This window comes from Balaenoptera borealis, assembly GCF_965194805.1.
Source record: "Balaenoptera borealis genome assembly, chromosome: 14".
Lineage (NCBI taxonomy): Eukaryota > Metazoa > Chordata > Mammalia > Artiodactyla > Balaenopteridae > Balaenoptera > Balaenoptera borealis.
In genome coordinates this window covers 69762546-69785365 of record NC_138875.1, presented here as the reverse complement: position 1 = coordinate 69785365, position 22820 = coordinate 69762546, and the positions used below count along the sequence as shown (strand labels likewise).

Here is a 22820-nt window from a genome sequence, read left to right as displayed (position 1 = left end):
AAAGATGATGTTAGCTGTAGGATTTTTGTTGTTGTCGTTTGGTGTTTTTTGTGTAGATGTCCTTTATTAGGTAAGGAATTTCCCTTCTATTCCTGGCTTGCTTAAAGTTTTTTTTTTTAACAGGAATGCATGTTTTTCTGCATTTATTGAGATGCTCTTACAGTTTTTATTTTTCAGTCTATTAATACAGTGAATCATACTGATTGATTTTCCAATATTAAAGCAACTTTGTATTCTTTAGAGAAATCTCACTTGGTTGTGATGTATTACTCTTTTTACATGTCATATATTCAGAGATGGCTTATGGAATAGTGGTGTGAGGAACTCTGTGGCTCCCTCTCCCCAGAGAAACAACTATAATTGATAACAATTATTTGTAAAACAAACAAACAAAAAACACACTTAAAGTCTCTGAAAATTGCCTTAAGGGCATACAGCAAACAAAGAAACATTTATTCAAGAAAATCTAGTAAATCTCAGAACAGCAAGAGTCTGTAGCATTTGAGACATGGCACATTCCCTCCCTCCCCCACCCATTTCAGATCAGAAAGAATCAGCAAACGAGGATAGACTGACAGAGATTATACAATCTGAAGAATGGAGAGAGAAAAGAATGCAGAAAAATGAACAGAGAGTTAGAGAAATGTGATACAGCATTACATGCACCAACACATGTATAATGGGAGCACCAGAGGAGCGGAGAGGAGAGAGAAAAGGGGGAAGAAAAACTATTTGAAGAAATAATGGGGCTTCCCTGGTGGTGCAGTGGTTGAGAATCTGCCTGCCAATGCAGGGGACACGGGTTCGAGCCCTGGTCTGGGAAGATCCCACATGTCGCGGAGCAACTAGGCCCGTGAGCCACAACTACTGAGCCTGCGCATCTGGAGCCTGTGCTCTCCAACAAGAGAGGCCGTGATAGTGAGAGGCCCGCACACCGTGATGAAGAGTGGCCCCCGCTTGCCGCAACTAGAGAAAGCCTTTGCATAGAAACGAAGACCCAACACAGCCAAAAATAAATAAATAAAATAAAAATAAAGGAATTCCTTTAAAAAAAAAAGAAGAAATAATGGCTGAAAACTCCTCAAATTTGATGAAAACATTAATCTACATATCCAAGAAGCTTAATGAACTCCAAGTAGGAAAAATGCAAACAGATCCACATCCAAACACATCATAATAAAAAAAAAGTTCAAGGACAAAAAGAAATTCTTGAAAGCATCAAAAGAAAAGTATGTCATCACATACAAGAGGACTTCAATAAGACTAGTAGCTGACTTCTCATCAGAAACAATGGAGGCAGGGCTTCCCTGGTGGTGCAGTGGTTAAGAATCCACCTGCCAATGCAGGAGACACCGGTTTGAGCCCTGGTCTGGGAAGATCCCACATGCTGCGGAGCAACGAAGCCCGTGTGCCACAACTACTGAGCCCGCGCTCTAGAGCCCGCGAGCCACACCTACTGAAGCCCATGTGCCACAACTACTGAGCCTGCGTGCCACAACTACTGAAGCCCATGCACCTAGAACCTGTGCTCTGCAACAAGAGAAGCCACTGCAATGAGAAGCCCATGCACCACACCAAAGAGCAGCCCCTGCTCACCACAGCTAGAGATATTCTGCGCGCAGCAATGAAGACCCTACGCAGCCAAAAATAAATAAATAAAGTAAGTAAATTTATTAAAAAAATAAAAGAATCTGCCTGCCAGTGGAGGGGACACTGATTTGAGCCCTGGTCTGGGAAGATCCCACATGCTGCAGAGCAACTAAGCCCGTGCGCCATGACTACTGAGCCTGCACTCTAGAGCCCGTGAGCCACAACTACTGAACCCGCGTGCCACAACTACTGAAGGCTGCATGCCTAGAGCCTGTGCTCCGCAACAAGAGAAGCCACCGCAATGAGAAGCATGAGCACCACAATGAAGAGTAGCCCCTGTTTGCTGCAACTGGAGAAAGCCTGCACGCAGCAACAAAGACCCAACACAGCCAAGAATAGATAGATAAATAAATAAATAAATTTATAAAAAAAAAAGAGAAAGAAACAATGGAGGCAAAGTGCTGAAAGGAAAAATATGTCAGCCAAGAATCTTATACCCAGCAAAAACTATCTTTCAAAGCTGAAGGTGAAATAAAGACATCCCCAGATAGACAAAAAACAAGAGAATTTGCTGTATATTATTGGATTCAATTTGCCAACATTTTGGTAAGAATTTTTGTTTCTATGTTCATGAGTGATATTGTAATTTTTCTATTCTTAAAATACTACTGTCTGGTTTTCGTATCAGTTGAATTAATGGCCTCATAGAATGAATTGGGAAATATTTCTTCCTGTTCAATTTTCTGAAAGTTTGTATGGAATTGGTATTATTTCTTCCTTAAATGTTGGGGGGGATTTGCAGGCCCAGTGAAGCCATTTAGGCCTCAAGTTTTGTCTGTAGGAAGGTTTTTAACTATAAATTCGAAGTCTTTAATAGATAAAGAGGTATTCAGGGTATTTCTTGGTTCTTGAATGATCTTTGGTAAATCATGTCTTTTCAAGGAATTTATCTATTTCATTTAAATTGCCAAAATTTTTGGCACAAAGCTGTTCAAAATATTCCCTTTTTGTTTTTTAAATATCTATAAAATCTATAGTGATGGCACTTCTGTAGTGTGTCTTCTTCCTTTTTTTATTGGCCAATCTGGCTGGAGGTTAATCAATTTTATTGCTCTCAGAGAACCAGTTTTTTTTTCCAGTGATTTTCTCTATTATTTTTCTGTTTTCCATTTGTTTGATTTCCATGTTGATTTTTATGTCTTTCTTCTACTTACTTGGGGTCTCACTAATCTCCTCCTCCTCCTCCCCCACTCCCCCTTCTTCATCTCCTCCTTCTGCTCTTCACCTTTTTCTTCTTGCCTTTTAGTTTCTTAAGGCGAAAGCTCACTCCAATCCTTTAAAATTCATTGAGGTCTGTTTTATAGCCCAGAATATGGTCTATCTTGGTAAATGTTCCATGTGCATCCTGCTATTTTGGGGTAGGAAGTGGTATAAATGTCAATTCAGTTGAAAAGAATGTGGAAAAACCCTGAATGAGTCCAGGCAGTGAAGAGAAGGTCAAGGGTTGTTGCAGAAACTGCAGGAATATTTCTCAGTCATAGCGAAGGCTGAGGCTGTACAGAGATGGTCTGTCCAGGGTCTGTGGGTAAACACCTGGTTCTGGCAAGGAGAGGTCCAGGAGGGAGGTGCAGGTTCAATGTCATCTTGGCCCTGGGCCTGTCTGCATTGTGGCCCTCATAGCTGCCTCCCTGGCTATCTCCTTCACAGGTCCCCTCTGCTGGGCTGGGCTGATACCCAAGTTCCAATTTCTACCCTCCTCAAGGCCCCAGGCCCTGACGTGGCCACTGGGCCTACCAATGAAACTCTGGCCACAGAGGGACCCCCCCCCACTGGATTCTGTGTCCACTTAGGTGGGGTACAGGCACTATATGTTTGGGTCCTGGCTCCTCTATTTCCCAGAAAGTTATCTGTGGCAGGCAGCCTACCCTGAGCCTCACTCTTCCTCCTCAGATCATGGGTCCTGTTCCCACACCCAGTTCTTTTATGCTCCTCCCCACTGCCTGCAGCCCCTTGGCTCAGACAAAACTAAGCTCTCAGCACCTGTATCAGGTGAACTGTGCCCACCCCCAAACTCATATGTTGATGTCCTAACTCCCAGTATCTCAAAAAGTAACCACATTTGGACCTAAGGTCTTTAAAGAGGTAATTAAGTTAAAAGAAAGTCATTAGGGTAGACCCGAATCTGATATGACTGGAGTCCTTTTGATAAGAGGAAATTTGGATACACAAAGAGATACCAGGGATGAACATGCACACAGGGACAACTATGTGAAGAGGCAGAAAGAGGGTGGCCATCTGCAAGCCAAGGATAGGGGTCTCAGGAGAAACCAAACCTGCCAGCACTCTGATCTTGGACTTTCAGCCTTCAGGACTATGAGAAAATACATTTCTGTTATTTAAACCACCTAGTCTGTGGTATTTTGTTATGGTAGCCGTAGCAAATTAATCATCACCCCTCATCCCCTCCTCACACACACAACAAGCTTTTCTACCCATTGAGGGAGGTGGCCCAGCCATACCCTCAGCCAGTCTGCAGAGCTGGGTGCAGATCTTTTTGGTTCCTGGCAGAGCCAAGAGGCCACAGCCCGAGGATCTGAGGGCGGAAGAATCCAACCACCAACAAAGGTTGGAGCAGAACCTGTTTCCTCCACACCTAGATCCTCCAAATTCTGAGGAACTCTTTATTAGTTATCTGTTGCTCTTGTAGGTCAAGAGTTCAGGAGCAGCTCAGCTGAGCTGTTCTGGCTCAGGTCACTCATGAGACTGCGGTCAAGATATTGGCTAAGGCTACCATCACCTGAAGACTCGACTGGAGCTGAAACACCCACTTCCGAGATGGCTTGCTCACATGGCTCTTGGCTGGAGGTCTCAGTTCCTCATCACACAGGCCTCCCATGGGGCTGCTTCAGTGTCCTCACAATATGGTGGCTGGCTTTCCCCAGAGCAAGTGATCCAAGAGAGAGGAAGGCAGGCACTGCAACGCCTTTTATGGCCAACCCTTGGAAACCAAGGGTAGTCTGACCCATCTCCCTTCTGACCTCCCCTTTTTAGTTCAGTAGAGATCCATGGGGCTGCCCTGGCTCCCCTGTCCACCTCCCTGTGCCAGGGGCAGAACTGCCCCTTCGGGCAAAACCACCATGCCTCAGAGACCCCCTCCCGCAAGTCTGCAGCTGAGGGTGGCATTCCACCACCAGGGAAGGTTAGGGTTCTGTTCCCCTTAAGATGCAAAGGCTGGATAGAAGAAACCAGCACTCTGCCGATTGTCCCCAAAGTCTGCAGAAAGGGCAGGAGGCCCCAACCCCATCTCTGTCTCCATCCCTCCCCTCTCCCCCACACGCTTGGGAGGTTTCAAGGAGACTTCCCTCCTCTCCTCTGACTCAGGTGGGGTGGGGAGGGGTCTGCTAAGGAGGGAGGTGTGACATATGTGCCACTGGCTGCACAGTCCCTTCCTAACTAGAGGCTCCTCCAGTCCTTTGTGGGAGGTCTTGAGACTGGGAAGGGTGAGGGGCTCACCTGGACCACCCAGCAGGACCCAGGCCCCTTGGCGGGCTCCCCGAGGGCAGCTCAGAGACCCCAGATCTGAGAGCAGGTTATAAGAGTTTGTTCTCAGGAAGGCAGGCTTGGGCAGGGGGAGCTGGCCGGCCACTGGGACTCTGCTGCTGGTATGGCCCTTTGGACTTGTGCAAAGTGAGCCACTGAAGGCGGACAAGATCCCCCAAGGGAGGACAAGGAGGACATCTAGCCATGTGTTCCCACTTCCTGGCTGCTGGGACGAGCTCTGGGCTACTGGGATGAGCTCTGGGTGCCCCGGCCTGGAAGGGGGATCTGGACAGTGCCCCTCAGAGCGTCCACCACAAGCTTCAAGTTTGTGGGACAAGTGTGCTGCCTCCTTGACCTGCTCCCCTCCTCCCCCTGTCCTCCCAGATCCTATCCTGGAAGCAGCTGCAGTGGTTCTGGGCTCTGCGGGAAGAGGAAATGGAAAAGTTGCTTGTATTTGAGACATTTCCTTGTATTCCTCTGATAAAAGAAATGTTCACGTATTGAGGTCTGGGGAAGTCATTCTGGCTTATACATGAGTTAACTTGAATTTTATGCTAACTAGTACAGCCCGTTTGTGGCCTATTAAACATACATTGTACATCTGCTTTGATTAAAGAACAGGGCGCTTTGACCAGAAATAAAGAATGCCCATGTTAAAAATAAAGATTAAATGCCTCCCTTCCTGGGATGGCACTCCTCTGATGCTAAGACTCCCTTCCCAGGTGCCAAGGCCATACTGACTTGATGTGTACATGCTGATCTGCTTTTTTTTTTTTTTTAACTTGAAGGAATGTATCCCTGACTTGTTTAATGTTCTTTGTTCTGACAAGACATAAAACTGTGCTGAAAACCATGCTTCTATGCAGCAGTTTCTCAGAGTTATCTGAGAGGCTGTCTTCCTGGCTATAGTCCTTAGTTTGGCTCAGATAAAACTCTTTGCTATTCCTATTACAGATTGTTTGTTGATTATTTTCATCAACACCTCCATCCCCAGCCCTGAGGCTTCCAGGGAAACCCCAGGTTATGGAGCTGTGGAGAGAGTGGACAGTTCAGCTGACCTCACTAAGCCCTGGGCACTGGCTGAAAGATCTGGGCTGTAGGAGCCAGCTGGAGGCACCTGGAAGGTCACTTGCATTCCTGCAATAATAACAGCAAACTTGAGCTTGCACTCACCAGGCGCTGGCTAAAATGCCTCACAAGCCTCATCTCAGGGTCCTCACAACCCTGGTGGACAGGTGTTAAGATGCCTGCTGTACAGAGGAGGACACTGAGGGCCACAGGCCTGGTGCATAGCAGGATCTGCACTCATACTCAGCTTGTCTTAACTCCCAGCAGGCTGGATACCCAAGGACCAGAGCAATTAGCAGAGATGGGCTTTGACAAACTTAGCCAGAATCTGGCTAGAAGATAGCAGAAGATTTAGAAAGAAGCTATTTTAATTCCAACATGCACAAAGGTTTGGAACTTATGGTTAGTTTTGTTTTGAGTTGTAATTGGCTATGGGGAGGGGACGGGGCAGTGTCAGCTTGTCATTGGCAGCCTCTAAAGGTCTCAGCTGGCTGTGTCCAATGCCACTGTCCTGAACTGCTCTGCCACTTCCACCCCGTTGTCACCTCTGTCCTTTCCCTGGCCCAGCTCCTACTAGGGCTGAGTTACCTTCAGCATTTTCCTGGGTTCCCCAGCAAGGGGACTGTCAGCTCCTCTGTGTAGCAAAGGGGCATCAAGGCCAGAATCATTCAAAGGCCGTCATAACAAAGACCATTGATATGGTTTCAGATTCCACACTGCAACTAACCTTTGAAAAACTGCCAATTTTGTGTTTTAGTTTATATCAAAGAAGAATAGCCATTGTTGTCTGAAAAAGCTATTGAAATGCTCCTCTTTTTTTCCACCTTCCTATCTGTATGAGGTTGAATTTTCTTCATATTTTCAACCAAAACAATACATCACAACAGACAGAATGCAGGAGCAGACATGGGAATCCAGCTATCATCTGTGGAGCCAGACATGAAAAGATTTACGAAAATATTTTTTAAAAAGCCATATTCTCACTAATGTTTTTAAAAATATAGTTACTTTAAAATAAAAATATTTTTATGCTAACAAAAAATATACTTACTGTTATTTTTAAACAAATTAATAGATTTTTAAAGTTCTCAATTTAAATTTCTAATAGGAGTATTAGTTTTCTATGACTGCTGTAACAAATTACCACAAACTTTGTGTGGCTTAAAATAACACTAATTCATTCTCTTACCATTCTAAAGGTCAGAAGTTAGAAATGGGTCTCATTGAGCCAAAACCAAGGTGTCACCAGGGCAGTTTGGGGCATTTAAACAGTGCCTGGAGCTCAGTAGGTGCTAAGTGTTGGCAATCATCATCACCTTCTTCTTCTTCTTCTTCTTCTTATTATTATTAATGAGGTTAGAGAGGTCAGTTGAAGCCAGATCATAAAAGCCCAGGAAGCCCCATTATCCTGGGAGCACTGGGGTTATTAGGGCTGGTGTTCGGTTGTGGAAGCATTTAGGCAGGAAGGAGCTGGTCAGCCCTGGGTTCAGGAGGGCCCCCCTGTGGGAGGGTGGAGAATAGATAGGAGGCGGGAGACCACCAAGGACACTACTGCTGTCACCCAGCAAGGGGTGGTTATGGCTTGACCTCGGCAGTGGCAGAGGGATAAAGGGCAGTAGATGGGATTGAGAGAAAGGTTGGGACAAGGCCCATGTTTCTGGGCCAACAAGAGTCCAAGGGCCGGACAGGTAAGAGTCACACCTGTCAAGTGCAGGAGTGGCTGCCTGCAGAGGTACAAGCTTCCTGCCGCAGGAAGGTGAATGCAGGGGTAAAGGGCCACCTGCTGAGGATGTTACAGGGGGTGCCTGCACTTGGACAGAGCACGACCTCCAGCTCTGACAGACAGACATTCCAGATTGTGACTTAAATTACTTGGTCCTGGCATATAGGAAAGCATCTGTAACCAGAGGTAAATTAGGCAGGCCTGGGCCACAGATGGGGTGGTCAGCCTCCCTCAACGTCTCAGCGTGCTGAGGGCCTCCAGGCTCTCTTACATGCATGCATGGGCCTGCCCACCAGGTGCACACTCCATCTGTTATCACCCACTACCCTTGTCTTCTGCTGGGTGCCCAGGCTGCCCACTGGTGCCAAACGCCTGTGGTTGAAGTCATGGTGGGACTGTGGTCCTCAGGGCTGGTGTCCGGACGGGAGGTCCGGGGTGCCCAAATCCTGCTTCCCGTGAAGTTGCACAGTGAAATATACACACCAAGACATTGACAAACAGAAAAATGATATACAACTTGGTTCTGGAACAGTCTCAGAGGAGCCCGCACTGGGCTTGGGGGCCTTTGATGTCACCGAGTGACAAGTCCCGCTTTGCCATTAAATGATTATGGCCATTGATCCTGAGCAAGCCACACAAGGCTTTATGTGCTTGTCCAGATGATAAAACATATCGCGACCAGGGCTGGATTCCTTTGCGGCATCCCTCCTTCTGTCTGCTCTGGCGTTTGTGGCTTGCTGTGTGCTGTTTCACTAAGAGAACACAGTGGGACCTCCGGGGGTCCCAGATGAGGTAAGAAAGTTGTGACCTGCCTCAAGCAAGTCAGATGGTTGTGGGACATCTGTTACAGTCGATGAACCTACACTGACATGTCATTATCAGCCAAAGTCCAAAGTTCACACTACAGTTCACTCTTGGTGTTGTATGTTCTATGGGTTTTGGCAAATGTATAATGACATGTATCCACCATCAAAGTATCATACAGAGTATTTTCACCATCTTCTGTGCTGTGCCTACTCATCCCTCCCTCCCCACTAACCCCTGCTGTCTTTTTGCTGGATCTTTTTGCTGTCTCCATAGTTTTGCCTTTTCCAGAATGTCATATAGTTGGCATCATACAGTATGTAGCCTTTTCAGATTGGCTTCTTTCACGTAGTAAAACACTTTTAAGTTTCCTCCACATCTTTTCATGGCTTGATGGATTATTCCTTTTCAGTGCTGAATAATATTCCATTGCCTGGATGTAGCACAGTTTATTTATACATTCACCTCCTGAAGGACATTTTGGTTTCTTCCAAGTTTTGGCAATTATGAATAAAGCTGCCATACTCATTTGAGTGCACGTTTTTATGTGGACATGTTTTCAATTCCTTTTGGTAAATACCAAGGAGCATGACTGCAGGATCATATAGTAAGAGTACGTTTAGTTTTGTAAGAAACCACCAAACTGTCTTCCAAAGTGGCTGTACCATTTTGCATTCCCACCAGCAATGAATGAGAGTTCCTATTGCTCCTCACCAGCATTTGGTGTTGTCAGTATTCTAGATTTGGTTCATTCTAATACGTGTGTAGTGGTATCTAATTGTTGTTTTAATTTGCATTTCCCTGATGACATACGATATGGCGCATATTTTCACATGCTATTTGTCATCTGTATATCTTTTTTGGTGAGATATATGTTAAGGTCTTTGGCCCATTTTAAAGATCAGGTCATTTATTTTCTTATTGTTGTTTTAAGAGTTCTTTGTAAATATATTTTGTTTTGTTTTGTTTTTTTAATTTTTTTAACATCTTTATTGGAGTATAATTGCTTTACAATGGTGTGTTAGTTTCTGCTTTATAACAAAGTGAATCAGTTATACATATACATATGTTCCCATGTAAATATATTTTGGATAACAGTCTTTGTCAGATGTGTCTTTTGCAAATATTTTCCCCCAGTGTGTGGCTGGTCTTCTCATTCTCTTGATATGTCTTTGCAGAGCAGAAGTTTTACATTTTAATGAAGTCCAGCTTATCAACGATTTCTTTCATGGATCGTGCCTTTGGTGTTGTATCTAAAAAAGTCATCACCATACACAAGGTCATCTAGGTTTTCTCCTTTATTATCTTCTAGAAGTTTTATAGTTTCACATTTTACATTTATGTCTGTGATTCATTTCAAGTTAAGTTTTGTTAGAGGTGTAAGGTCTGTGGTTAGATTTTTTTTTTTTTTTTTTTTTTTTACATGTGGATGTCCAGTTGTTCCAATACCATTTGCTGAAAAGACTATCTTTGCTCCATTATATTGCCTTTGTTTCTTTGTTAAAGATAAGTTGACTATATTTATGGGGATCTTTTTCTGGGTTCTCTATTCTGTTCCACTGATTGATTTGTCTGTCCTTTCACTGATACCACACTGTCTTGATTACCGTAACTTTATAGTAAGTTTTGACATCAGGTAGTGTCATTCCTCCAACTTTGTTCTTCTCCTTCAATATCATGTTGGCTATTCTGGGTCTTTTAAATTTCCGTATAAACTTCAGAGTCAGTTTTTCAATATCCAAAAATAACTTGCTGAGACTTCAATTGGAATTGCATTGGATCTATAGATCAAGTTGGGAAGAACTGACATCTTGACAATATTGAGTCCTTCTATTCAAGAACATGAAATATCTCTCCATTTATTTAGTTATTCTTTGATATCCTTCATCAGAGTTTTCTGGTTTTCTTCAGATAGATTTCATACATATTTTGTTAGATTTATACCTAAGTATTCCATTTTGGGGGGTACTCATGTAAACAGTACTATTTCTCTAATTTCAAATTCCACTTGTGCATTGCTAGTATATAGGAAACTAATTAACTTTTGTATATTAATCTTGTTATCCTGCAACTTTGCTATAATCACTAATTCGTTCTGGGAGGTTGTTTTTACTGATTCTTTCAGATTTTCTACATGGATGATCATGTCATCTGTGAACAAAGACAGTTTTATTTCTTCCTTCCCACTCTGTATACCTTTAATTTCCTTTTCTTGTCTTATTGCATTAGCTAGGAGAGACCACACCTATTTTTAATGCCACTGTATCCTTTGTACCCAGCACCATGCCAGGCATAAGTAGGTGCTCAATAAATATTTATGGAAAAAATGAACCATGTGGTCACTTAGAGGCAGAAAGCCTAAGAGAAGAGTGTGTGGTTTGTGTGCATGTGTGTGTATGTGTGTGTGTCACATGTGCACCTGCATGATAAGCACATTTGTATGACAGTGTGGGCATGCTTATGCATGTGTGGTTGTGTGCATGCATGTGGTATGTGTGTATGGAGAGACAGTGTGTGTGTGCATGTGTGTAGTGTATGTGTATGTGAAGGATCTTCTAACAGTGACTAGTAAACTCTACTCAGTCACTGTTCTGGAATCAGACTCATTCGAAGTAGCAGCCCCCTCTCTTGGGGAGAAGTGAGGAAGGGTTGGAGAGATGCAGCACCTTTCTCTACCTCTTATTCACTGGTGCCCTCCTGGGGCCAAAGCTCCCAATGGCTTGTGGGAGAGTCAGGGAGAAGATGTCCTTCCCACTTGGGACTCTCCAAAGGAGAGAAATGCAACATCTTCCTGCTTGGAGTCCAGGGTCTAACAGGGTTTGTGAGCATTTCTGTCAGTCCTCGCTTACATCATCCCTGCTCACCATAGAGCTCAGACATATCCAAGGGACAGCTGGGTTCAAATCCCAGCTCTGCTATTAGTTCTTTGATATTGAACAAACTTTCTTTCTCCGAGTAGGGGAAAATATTATTACCAACTCTGTTGTCATGATTAAATGAGATAATGCAAGCAACATGCTGTAGTACGCAGCCCCCACAGTGGCCACCAATGATCCTCACCTCCTGGTATTCACACCCTTGTGTAGTTGCCTCCCACACCGAATAGGTCTGATCTCTGTACCAGCAAGACATTGCAGAAATGACCAAGTGTGATTTCTGAGGCTACATCATAAAAGACATTGAGGCTTCCATCCTCCTCTCTCTTGCATCATATGCTCCAGTAGCCAGCTACCACATCTTGAGGATGCTTAAGAAGTACCATGCAGAGGTTTAAGAGGCAAGGAACTGAGGGGGCCAGGACCAAATTGCCAGCTGCATGAGTGCACCATCCTGGACATGGATCCTCCAGCCCCAGACAAGCCTTCAGATGACGGCCTCCCCGGCTGACATCTTGATTATAACCTTGTGGGAGACCCTAAACCAAAACCACTCAGCTAAACTGCTCCTGAATCCTGACCCAGAGAAACTGTCAATAATACATTTTCATTGTTTTAAGCTGCTAAACTGTGGGGTACGTTACACAGCAGAGTATAACTCATACATGTGTGCAGCACAGTGTCTGGCACTGCATGTACTCAACAAATGATAGGAAGGCGCAGTTATTAGTCACTCCTCTCCTTTGGAATCAAGCTTTGTATCTAGGTTGAGCTCACTGTACTAGGTTCCTTCTTCCCTTAGGCTGTGGGCTGTTCTAGGTAATGCAATGGAAGGCTGGTCCCATCAGTTTGCCAGCTGTGTCTGAATCCCTCTGACTTGAAGAGGATCCCCACCACCACCATCCACAGCCATTTCCATTTTGGACTAGTTAACCTATTTCCTGATTTTGTGATGTCTCCAACATCAGGACTGGTTTTAAAAAACATACAGGCAGGTCTCCTTGAATGTCTCTTTGTCTATGAAGGTAGAGGTTCCTAAAGTTAGGATGAACCTCAAGTCTCCTAGTCTAACGCCCCTCCCTCTCACTTTAATCCACTGTCCCCATTTCCCCATTTGGGCACCTGGACTTCATCTATCATCTGTCATTCTCAACATCACATCTCTTACAGAGTTCATCATTCTCAATTTTTAAAAAAATCTCTCACCGGCAAGCACCTGTTTCCTCCCAATCTGGCTCCCTGAGCAAGTGGAATCTGAAACCAGTCCCTCCTAAATGTTTATACCTGAGAACACTAAGGAACAAGACACACCTGAGCTGACCAGCCCCCACTCCCCATCTTCCTCTAGATCCATCTCCTGTTGCCTTGCTATCCCATCAGGCTGGAAAGCAGCCTCTGTCAGCAGCACCCCTGCCCTGGAGGCAGGGTCATCATGCCGATACCACTAGATATAGGGCTGGCTGCATAATTTGTGGGGCCCAATGCACAATGAAAACGTGGGGCCCCTTCTTTGACAATTATTAAGAATTTCAAGATGGTGACAGCAGAGCCAAGCACGGGACCTTTCTGAACGTGTGGCCCTGTGTCACCGCAGAGGTTGCCTTTGTGTGACGTGGGCCCTGCTGGCACCAGCCCCTGTTGTCTTAGAACTCCCTGGTGCCCTGTGTTTGCTTTTCTCCTCTGTTCTTTATTTTCATTTTCCAGCTCCCCCTTGCATCCTCTTCTTTTCTGGAAAGCTGGCCAGGACTCTTGGCTGGTGTGGCCTCCTCTGGACATCTTCAGGGCTATTGGGTTTCCCTTAACATTCATCTGCTTCTTGCTCTGGCACCATCTTTTTTTTTTTTTTTTTAACATCTTTATTGGAGTATAATTGCTTTACAATGGTGTGTTAGTTTCTGCTTTATAACAAAGTGAATCAGCTATACATATACATATATCCCCATATCCCCTCCCTCTTGCGTCTCCCTCCCACTCTCCCTATCCCACCCCTCTAGGTGGTCACAAAGCACTGAGCTGATCTCCCTGTGCTATGCGGCTGCTTCCCACTAGCTATCTATTTTACATTTGGTAGTGTATATCTGTCCATGCCACTCTCTCACTTCATCCCAGCTTACCCTTCCCCCTCCCCATGTCCTCAAGTCCATTCTCTACGTCTGGGTCTTTATTCCTGTCCTGCCCCTAGGTTCTTCAGAACCAGTTTTGTTGTTGTTGTTGTTGTTTTTAGATTCCATATATGTGTTAGCATACGGTATTTATTTTTCTCTTTCTGACTTACTTCACTCTGTATGACTGTCTCTAGGTCCATCCACCTCACTACAAATAACTCAGTTTCATTTCTTTTTATGGCTGAGTAATATTCCATTGTATACATGTGTCTGGCACCATCTTGTCCCTCTCCTGCCGTGGCTGAATTGATGTCAGGGACTCAAGCCACGTGGGGCTTGGCTGCAAATCAGAACCCTCTCTCCCTGCTACTTTTCCACTGGTGTTTCTCAAGCTGGGCCAGCCCATTTCTCCAGCCTCACCCACTTGCTCCTCCTACATGCTATGCTGAACAGCACTCTCACTGGACCGCCCTCAGATCTTGAGGCATTTCAGGCCCTGACAGGACTGTGAGATTTTGAATAATCATGGCAGAGACAGTGCTGTGGATTCACCAATTTCATTTCCCACACCGCCTCCCCCTCAGGAGGACTACATTTCCCAGAAGCCCTTGTACCCAGCCCAGCCCATGTGACTGGTTACAGCCAATGGGATGTGGAAGGAAGTGAAGTACAGTGAAGGAGTATACTCCTGGGTCCTGCCCCTAAAATCTCCTGGAGACCCTCTGCCCACTCACTCCCCACCCTATCTGTTTGTGACACTAAGGGTGCCTTGAATCCACAAGATGCTGGAGCTAAAGATGGAAGCAGTCCACGGCTGACTTTGCATAAAGGAAAAAACACCCTTAGCAACTGGGTGATGCCCTCCATCTAAACCGAGGGCCCAGGGAACACGCCAGATCAGCTTTCTCCCCATCTTCCCAGTCCAGTTCTTGCCACCACCTTCAGTTTTTTTTCAGGAAGCTCCATGCAGCCGTGGAAAGGGCACAGACTGTGGAGGCAAAGTCGTAGTGGCAACTTGGGCATGAATTCTGCCTTCTGGGCCTCAGTTTCCCCATTGGAAAGATGGAGGAGGATGATCCTTTGAGATCCCCCAGCCTTTCATGATGGGCTTCGGGACCTGGGGGCTGACAGCTGCCCCTCTCATTCCCTCTGGGTACCCACAAGTGGCGAGCTGGTCTGTGCACTCAGCTCCCACAGGTAGCTCCTCTGAGTTCGGCATTGCTTCTGGAAGTCTGAAAGGTGATAACCGTCATTTGTGTTAGTGAACACAAACGGACAGGGATGGCCGGAGGTGACTTTGAAGTTGCAAAGCCCTGGGTTTCAGTCCCAGCTCTGCCACCACTCACCAGGTCGATGACCTCGGGCAAGGGACACCTATCATCTGAAGAGGAGGACCTAACCAGCCAAGATTAAATGAGACTAAAAAAAAAATAAAGCAGACTTTACTTCTCTGAGACTCAATTTCCTCATCTGTGAAACGTGAATATAACCATACCCACCCTACTGGGTGGTTGGGAGGATCAAATGAAATAATATGAAGTGTGTCGAGTTTAGCAGGGAGTCTGGTCCTTGAGCATATAATCAATGTCCACCATTGATATGACAAAGTACCTGCTCTTCAGCAAATGTTAGCCCCGTGGTGGGTGGGCGTTGCTCCCCCCCCCCCGACTCTGTGTACACACCCATCATCAGGGGGTCTTGCCCCAAGTGGTATGAATGCTGTAGCTGCTCACAACCCTTCACCTGGAGCGGGTGCTGTGGTGTCGGGTGCTTTCTCAGGGTGAGTCCCTAGTGCCTAATTCAGAGTTTTAAAGATGTAGCCGGCGTCATTTCCAGAGAGCATTCCAAGGCCTCAAAAGCCCATCAATAGCAAAGTTATAGCAGAAGCCCACATCAGCCACCCTCCTCAAACTGCTGCAGACCCGTTGGCTGAAGATCAGACACCCCGATTGCTAAGGGTTAATTCCAAACTTGGCGCCCATCTGCTCCAGATCTCGCAAGAGTCTTTCTTTTTTCTCTTTCCAAAGGCATAAACATTTGTACTGCAAGTAGCCCGGGGGGCTGGAGTTGTTTATTTTGTAGTTAACAAAGAGAAGAACCTTTTGGCTTGTGGCCCAAGTGTTCTGCTGGCCCCAGGGAGAACCTTTTGGGAGGCCCCCCTACACAAGCAGGTTCCTCTGGGGGTGGCTCAGGTTGGGGTGGGGCAGGCTAGCAGCTTCAGCCCGCCCCTGAGAGCCCAGGTGACTTCCCCAAGCAGGGGAAGTGCTGCTTCTCAGGCTTAGTCTGTCTTGGAAACACACACCCCAGCATTTTGACTCTTCGACAGAAGAAAGAACTGCTTTCTTCTGCGTGGTGTGCCAGTGAGAGGCAAATGTTGCTTTGTTTTTTACACTTTCCAGTTTTAAAAAAATAATCAATGTGCTTTTTTCCCCCCAAATTGCACATGTAATTCAATAATATAAAAGATTCAAGCTACGTATAAACACATCAAATAAAACGTGTTGAACGGTGACTTAGAATTTCATAGTATGGAAGTAGAATAATTCATCTGCTCACGTACCTGCTGATGGGATGTGTTCCTTTTATAAGCAGACAAAAAGGATGCTCTTAAATAAAGATCTTCCTGTTGTTGGGTACCGTGGGGTCAGGGCGCAGAGGACTCGCCTTCTGAGCAGACAGTTTGAGAATCCGAGAGCTCCTAGGTGTCGTGGTGAGAGAAAGTGTCCTGGGTTAGTCAACAGGGTTAGGGCCCAGAGCAATGGAGGTGGCTGTTCAGGGCAGACGTTCGGCCGCAGCACTCTGATATTACCACTGAGCAGCGCTGGTGAGCAAGGCTGCGCAGGGGCGGCTCCTGCCATGAAAGCAAGGGCGCGGGAGGCAGGGTCGGGGCCGTGCGGAGAGAGAGCTGGGCCTGGGGTTTTAGCCTGCCTGTTTGCCCACCTGGGGCCAGGAGGGAAATAAAAGGACATCCAAATTCTGCATTTGTTCCTGACCTGAAGCAACAGATAAAGAAATCCACTGCAGGCAGGAGGCCAGCAGAGAAGGGTATTTTCACCCAACAGATAACGTTGCTGAGAAGGTGATGGTCAGTAGGTATTTTTATAAAATAGGGCCATATATTGAACATATTGGGGGAAATCAGCTACTTAAAGGAACCGAGTCAGGAATTATTTTTCTAAGGAGCGAACTGCCCTTTGTGCATTGTGTGCTTGGAATTTGATAAACAGAGTTTCAATCCCAAAGGCAGGGCGCATCTGAGGTCCCATTCTCTTGGTGGTCCCCGGGAGGTCTGGCTGCAGAACCGTGTGATTCCGCTCCCGTTTGGGACTATGGACCAGACCCTTGACATGCTGACCTCTCCAGACCTGTGTGGTTAGAGCGTCACCACCCTTAGTTTACTGGTGAAAATCATTAAAATGCCAGTGCCAGAGCTGAACACTTTACCTTTATTATGTTATTTAATCTTCACAACAACTCTGTGAGAAAACTACTGTTAGACCTGTTTTATAGATGAGTCAACTGAGGATAGAAAGGTAAAATAACTTGCCTGAGGTCTGGGAGCTGGTGACAGCAGAGCCTGCATTAAACCCGGTCCCCACAAGTTCAGAGCTCACGGTATTAATGCTCCTCTGATGAGGAATCAAGGCTTCCTCAGTGAAGCCAGGTGGCTTGGCTAGGGTTACCTACACAGGTGTGTTGGCAAGCCCGCCTCCTTCCCCCACCCCTCAGCAGCGGCTGCCTTCCTCAGCCCCAGCCTCCGGTCCCTGTCACCCCAAACAAGACAGAGGCACAGCCCGGAGTGTTTCTGGGGTAGAGGGTTCCCAAGACTTGGGCCCAAGTTGCAAATGACTCAGTGGGAATGGAGAAAAGGCGAACAGCACTAAAGAGAAAGGCCACCCGTGCAGTCAGTCTCCTGCCCCGAGAGTCAGCCAGGGAGGCAAGGGATTGGAGAAAGTTAAGCAGATTCTTTGCTAAGACCCTTTGCTGAGAGATTTGACGGCAAATCTCAGCCAAGCACGGCCACATGCAAAAGGGCCGCCCTGCCCGCCTTGCGGCACTGAGAAGGCCAGTTTCTAAGAGACTGGGGCTCCCTACGTGGGAAAGGGAAGTGATTTTTGCCCAACATTTGGCTGGGAGTCTGGCTCATGGTTCCAACTCATGGGTATTAGCAAAGGAGAACAAGGCATTGCTGAGGGTGGCAAATTAGTTATAATTAAGAGAACCTGGGAGACGCAAAACGTGAGAGACACCAGCTGTCCTGGATCTGGGGCCTCTGGAGGAAACCAGCCGCCACCCCTGCAGTGCAGCCCATTCAAGCAAAGAGCCTCCCCCCCCTGCCCTCCCTTGTGCTCCCAGGGGGCAAGTGCTGCTGTGCGTTAGGGTCTCCCTTTCTGCCCCACCAGCACCTTTTCCTTCCCTTTCTCCACAATTTAAACTCACCCGGCTTGTCTCTCAGGAAAGCGAACAGGCTTGGGGGCGGTTCAAGTCCTGATTCCTGTGCTTCTTGAGTGAGTTATTTAACCTCTCTGAGCCTCAGTGTCCTCATCTGACACATGGGGATAATAACGAGGCCTAACCCATCCAGCTGTTGTGAGCATTCAAAAGGACGAAAAGCGGTTACCAGGGTGCAGGGGCTGGCCTGTGGGCTTGCCGCCTGTTTTCCTACAGCCCGTGAGCTAAGAATGGTATTTACATGTTTTAATTATTGGGGGAGAGTCAAAAGAGGAAGAATATTTTGGTGACATGTGAAAGTTATACAAAATCCAGGTTTCAGTGTCCATAAATGTTTTATTGGCATACAAGCTGCCATGTGTTTATATATTGTCTGTGGCTGTTTAGGGGTGGGCCTTGGTGCCCGCCTCCCACTGCCAATCCCCACCCCCTCACAGTCACCCAAAGGCTTGAGGACTTGAGGTGATGGGGGGGGTCCCTGGGGGTCCCTGGGAATGGGCTGTGGTTCGAGTGGATGCTGCCCCCAACCAGTGCAGGCAGAGTTGAGAGGTTGTGACAGAGACTGGAGACCACAGGACCCACAAAAGGTAAAATAGTTACTATTTAGCCCTTTGCAGAAAAAGTTCGCTAACTCCTGGTGTGAGTACCTGACACTGGATAAGTGATCAGTAAAATGTATGCATGGTTACTATTATTATTATTACTCTTTTGGTCTAGTTTTAACTTTCAGGTACCCCTGTTCTGGCTTAATGGAGAGATTCTGTACCTGAAGTCCATGGAAGGGTTTCTGGGGCTGGGTGGGGAGCGTCTCTGAATCTCCAGAATTTCTATGTAGCTTTTGCAGGTGAGGTCTTTTGGGGACAGGCTTCGTGACATTCCTCTGATTCCCAAAGGAGTCTGGGTTGCCAAATAGGTAAAGAAGTGTAGGTTTGATGCCTTCCTCACCCTAGGCAAATTGATCTGTATTTTCCCTGGGCTGTCTGGAGGCAACAGGGATGATATTTGGGGGAGATATTTGGGGGCCACAGGGTTTCCCCTCAGAGCCCAACCCCCTGCCCAAGTGGGAGGGGCTTGCAGAGCAACAGGAACCAGGAGTCCTGGCTTTGGAGCCAGCAGACTTGGGCTCAGTCCTGGCCTTGCCCTCCACCAGCCGGACTGCTTCCCCGAGCCTTGGTTCCCAGGCTGGGTTGACCCAGGGATGACTTTGAGGGTTGAGCACAGTGTCTGGCACACGTAGGTACCGCAGAAATGGTAGCTATTATTATTATCATCATCATCAGCATCCTTGCACATTCAGATTTCCTCAGCTCACCTGGGACCTATAAAAAAGCTGCCCCACATTTGGCTAATATGAGGTTTGAATTCCCACTGAGTGCTCTTGATCCGATTTTATCTTTGGTACCAGCAACTAAGGCGAGTTCATTACACATATTCTCACGATCAGTGTGTAAAACAGCAGGTCCCCAATTAAGTTTTTAGAAGTTCAGTGGCTTCACTTGAACAGGGACAATGGTAAACGTTCCTGAGAGCTAAATAAGAGATCTGAAGCTTCTCTGTTGCAAGAACCTTGGCTGTTTCAAATCCTGCCATCTTTTTTTCCCCAAGGAGTTACTCTGGACCTCAAGCCTGGATCTGTTTTCCCCCTAAAATGTTTCTCTGTGGAGCCTGGTTCCCCAGCCCAGTCATCCACAGTGGGCAGGTTCATTCCAGAGCCCGGTAACCACCACTGAGAGGGCTGAGGGCATCCCTGCCACCGGGCTGTCCTGGAGACGGGCCTCCCGGACACAGGCTGGTCCACGGCCAGCCCAGCCCAGTGCTGTCTGCGCCCAGTTGCCGGGTGTAGTCCCATTCAGCAGGGATCTGGTGGCTCCAGACAACAGCTGGAGACCAGGACGGGAGACTTCCAGCTACAAGCAAATGTTGCTGCTTCTTGAGGTTGAAATATTCTATCCCCAAAGTGTCCCTTTCAGCCAAGCGAAAACAATCCCCCATGGGGACCCGACCCCGCCACAGGAACAAAAGCTTCCCAGTTCTCTGCGTCCCAGAGACCGTCTGCAGTTTCAGGCACGCACAGCCCAGTGGGGAGAGGGGATGATCACGTGACCCCCAAGCTTGGAGACAAGGTCACCCTTGTCCAGCCCTTTCGTCTCCATAGGAAGAAGGGCCTTGGTTGCCTGACCGAGGATGGTGCTGATGCTGCCCTGGTGCTGGCTCCCGGGTGGGCGGGTTTTAGTGTCCCATCTTGCAGGTTCGGAACAAGGAGATGAGGTCAAGGCCAGCAATCCCCAGAGTCCACTCAGATGGGTTTTGGGGGCTCCTCCTGGCGCTGCTTTAGGCAGGACAGTGGTGTGCATCCTGGCTGCGTGTATTTATTTTTCTGTTGCAGGCGGATCCATCTCTAAGAAGTTCACCAGCTAGGCCGCCCCATTTGTCTTCCACCAGCCATTAAAAATATTTTCCTTCAGGGAAGGAAAGCGCTTATGGGAAAGAGAGGAGAGCTCAGAGAAGATAAACACTCAAGTGAAGCTGGCCTGTGAGCTGCCATCATGTGGCAACGGCCACAGCAGGTTAGGGCTGACTGCCTGGGCGCAGGCCGAGGTCAGGAAGGGAGGGGACAGCGGGAGGGGGGCACAAACCCCACGTCAAGGCAGCGCTTTCTGGAGAAGTGTCTGGAATGACTGCTGTGCTGCGCAGCTCTCCTCCCCTGCCCCTCTCTGTTCCGCAATGAATCTCTAGAGTGCTACGGCCTTCAAAGTCGAGTAACCAATACACTGTGGATGGCGGAGGAAGCAGCCAGTGGAACTTAAGGCCACTGCCTATGAGTGGATGATTCGTTTTAGAGGAAAAGGTGACTACCAACCAAACGTCTCAGACAAGAGGGCTGTCACAGTTCAGTGAGCGTCGGCATCACTCAGAAGCTTCCCAGGGATTCTGGCGGGTCTGGGGTGGGGCCCAGGAACCTGCATTTCGAACAAGCACACCAGGGATTCTGAGGCAAGTGGTCCAGGCACCGCTCTGAGGAACACGTCTGCATCTGAGGCGGTGGTAACGTGCCCCCTTTTCTCCTTGCCATAACCGGCTGGAGCAGGGAGACCTCCCCCAGCAAACTGCCTCCTGAGAATTTGGACCTGGGGCTCACAGAACCAGCAGTGGCTGTGTGACTGAACCAGGCAGGTCAAAAGCTTGGCTTCCGGGGCTGCCCCCTCTCCTTCCCCACAAGCCAGCTCCCCCCGCCCCAGTCCTGCCCAGGCTCCCCCTCATCTGCCTGAGTGTGTCCGTGACACTGTCCTCGGCAGCCTCCTGGGTGGCCCCAGACACACCCCGGAGATGTCATCTGTGTCCCCATTTCAATGGGCTGTAGAACCCAGGCCTGACCCTCCCTGGGTCTCAGGCTGCCTGTCCGGGCCTGACAGCTCTGCCTCCATGTCCCACGGGACCTCACTCGACTCAGCCCAAACAGAACTCAGTGTATCTTCTCTCTCTTCCAGTGCCTTTTACGTCCTTTATCGAAAAGACTGGCCTCTCTCTCTCCCCAGCACCCAAGTCAGGATACTTGGGCATCACCCTAGACACTCCCTTGTTCTTCACCCCCCAGCTCCATTCTAAAATAACAAGGAACAGCCACCACTTACTGAAAACATACCACAGGTAATAACTCATCACAACTCGATGAGGTAAATAAGTACTGTAATTGCCCTCACCTGACAGGTGAGAAAACAGGCACCTGGGCGCCCCCCCACCCGCCACGCCCGAGGTCACGTGGTGGTGGGGTTGGGGGATGAGCCAGGCCCCTGGCCTGTGGCGGTGGCCAGCTCTCTGTCAGGCCCTCCCCTCCCTCCACGGCGCTGGTGTGGGGGCCTCGGCATCTCCCAACTGGCCTCCTCGCCCTCGGTCTTACCCCACTCCGACCTGTTTTCCAAATGCAAGTAGGAAATCCTTCTCACTGGGAATCTGGCATTGCTCCTCCACTGAAACCCCTCAAAGGCTCCCTGTTTTACACCCTCGGCCTCACAGCGAACCTATGGTGGGAGCTGAATCCTGCAGGCTGACTCAGCCGTGCTCTTAGTTTACTGCCCCGCACTCCTATCTGAGCCTCAGCTTCCTCATCGTCAAAACAGGGACCACAGGACCCACTGAAAGGGCCACTGGGGTGCACGGCTCCTCACGAGAGAGGGCAACTCACAGCCGAGCTTCTTCCGTGTTATAAAAAGGAAGGGGTGGGGGGAAAGGGGAGAGGAAGAGCTGGCTGCTCTGAAAGGCAGGGAAACCCATGTGGACGATAATCATGCAGCATGCTAGCCTTCTCGACCTTCTGAGACGTAGATGCCGTGCATCTTACAGGAGGGGAAGCTGGACCGACTGACCTGAGGCCACTTCGGACCCAGGTTTTCTGAGTGCAGAGCCCTGTGCCCTTGCCCGTGGCCACCCTGTGTCCACCGTGCACCATGTGAGTTTGGAATCCCAACTCTTCAGACCTTACCGGCCGGAGATCGGCTGTGGGTCAGAGATGTGATGAGAGCTGAGCGACTGGAAGACGCTGACCCAGGGAGAGCCCGAGGTCCTCCCAGCGCGACACCTTCCTGGCCTCGGGCTTGGGAGCCTCCCGTAAACACGACAACCTAGGGCCCATCTCGATTTCTACAACAATGAGAATATTTATTT

The 22820-nt window shown here is 47.9% G+C and overlaps 1 protein-coding gene across 12 annotated transcripts in view; it reads right to left on the bottom strand.

The window, feature by feature from the left end:
• Positions 1 to 22820, bottom strand: part of LOC309611308 (kremen protein 1) — a 145351-nt gene that overhangs the window by 58903 nt on the left and 63628 nt on the right. Inside the window, exons 10-12 of one of the 12 annotated variants that reach the window (XM_082355577.1) lie at positions 22639 to 22796; positions 16267 to 16404; positions 1033 to 14694 (exon numbers count right to left, since the gene is read on the bottom strand). The exons of 6 other annotated variants lie outside the window; for them this stretch is intronic. In XM_082355577.1, coding sequence (XP_082211703.1) covers positions 16314 to 16404; positions 22639 to 22796 — 249 coding nt within the window. In that variant the 3' untranslated portion in view covers positions 1033 to 14694; positions 16267 to 16313. Of the gene's footprint in view, positions 1 to 1032; positions 14695 to 16266; positions 16405 to 20604; positions 20636 to 21054; positions 21119 to 22638; positions 22797 to 22820 lie in introns of those variants that run through there. 5 more of the 12 variants (XM_082355576.1, XM_082355566.1, XM_082355578.1 and 2 more) reach the window with 5 other exon arrangements.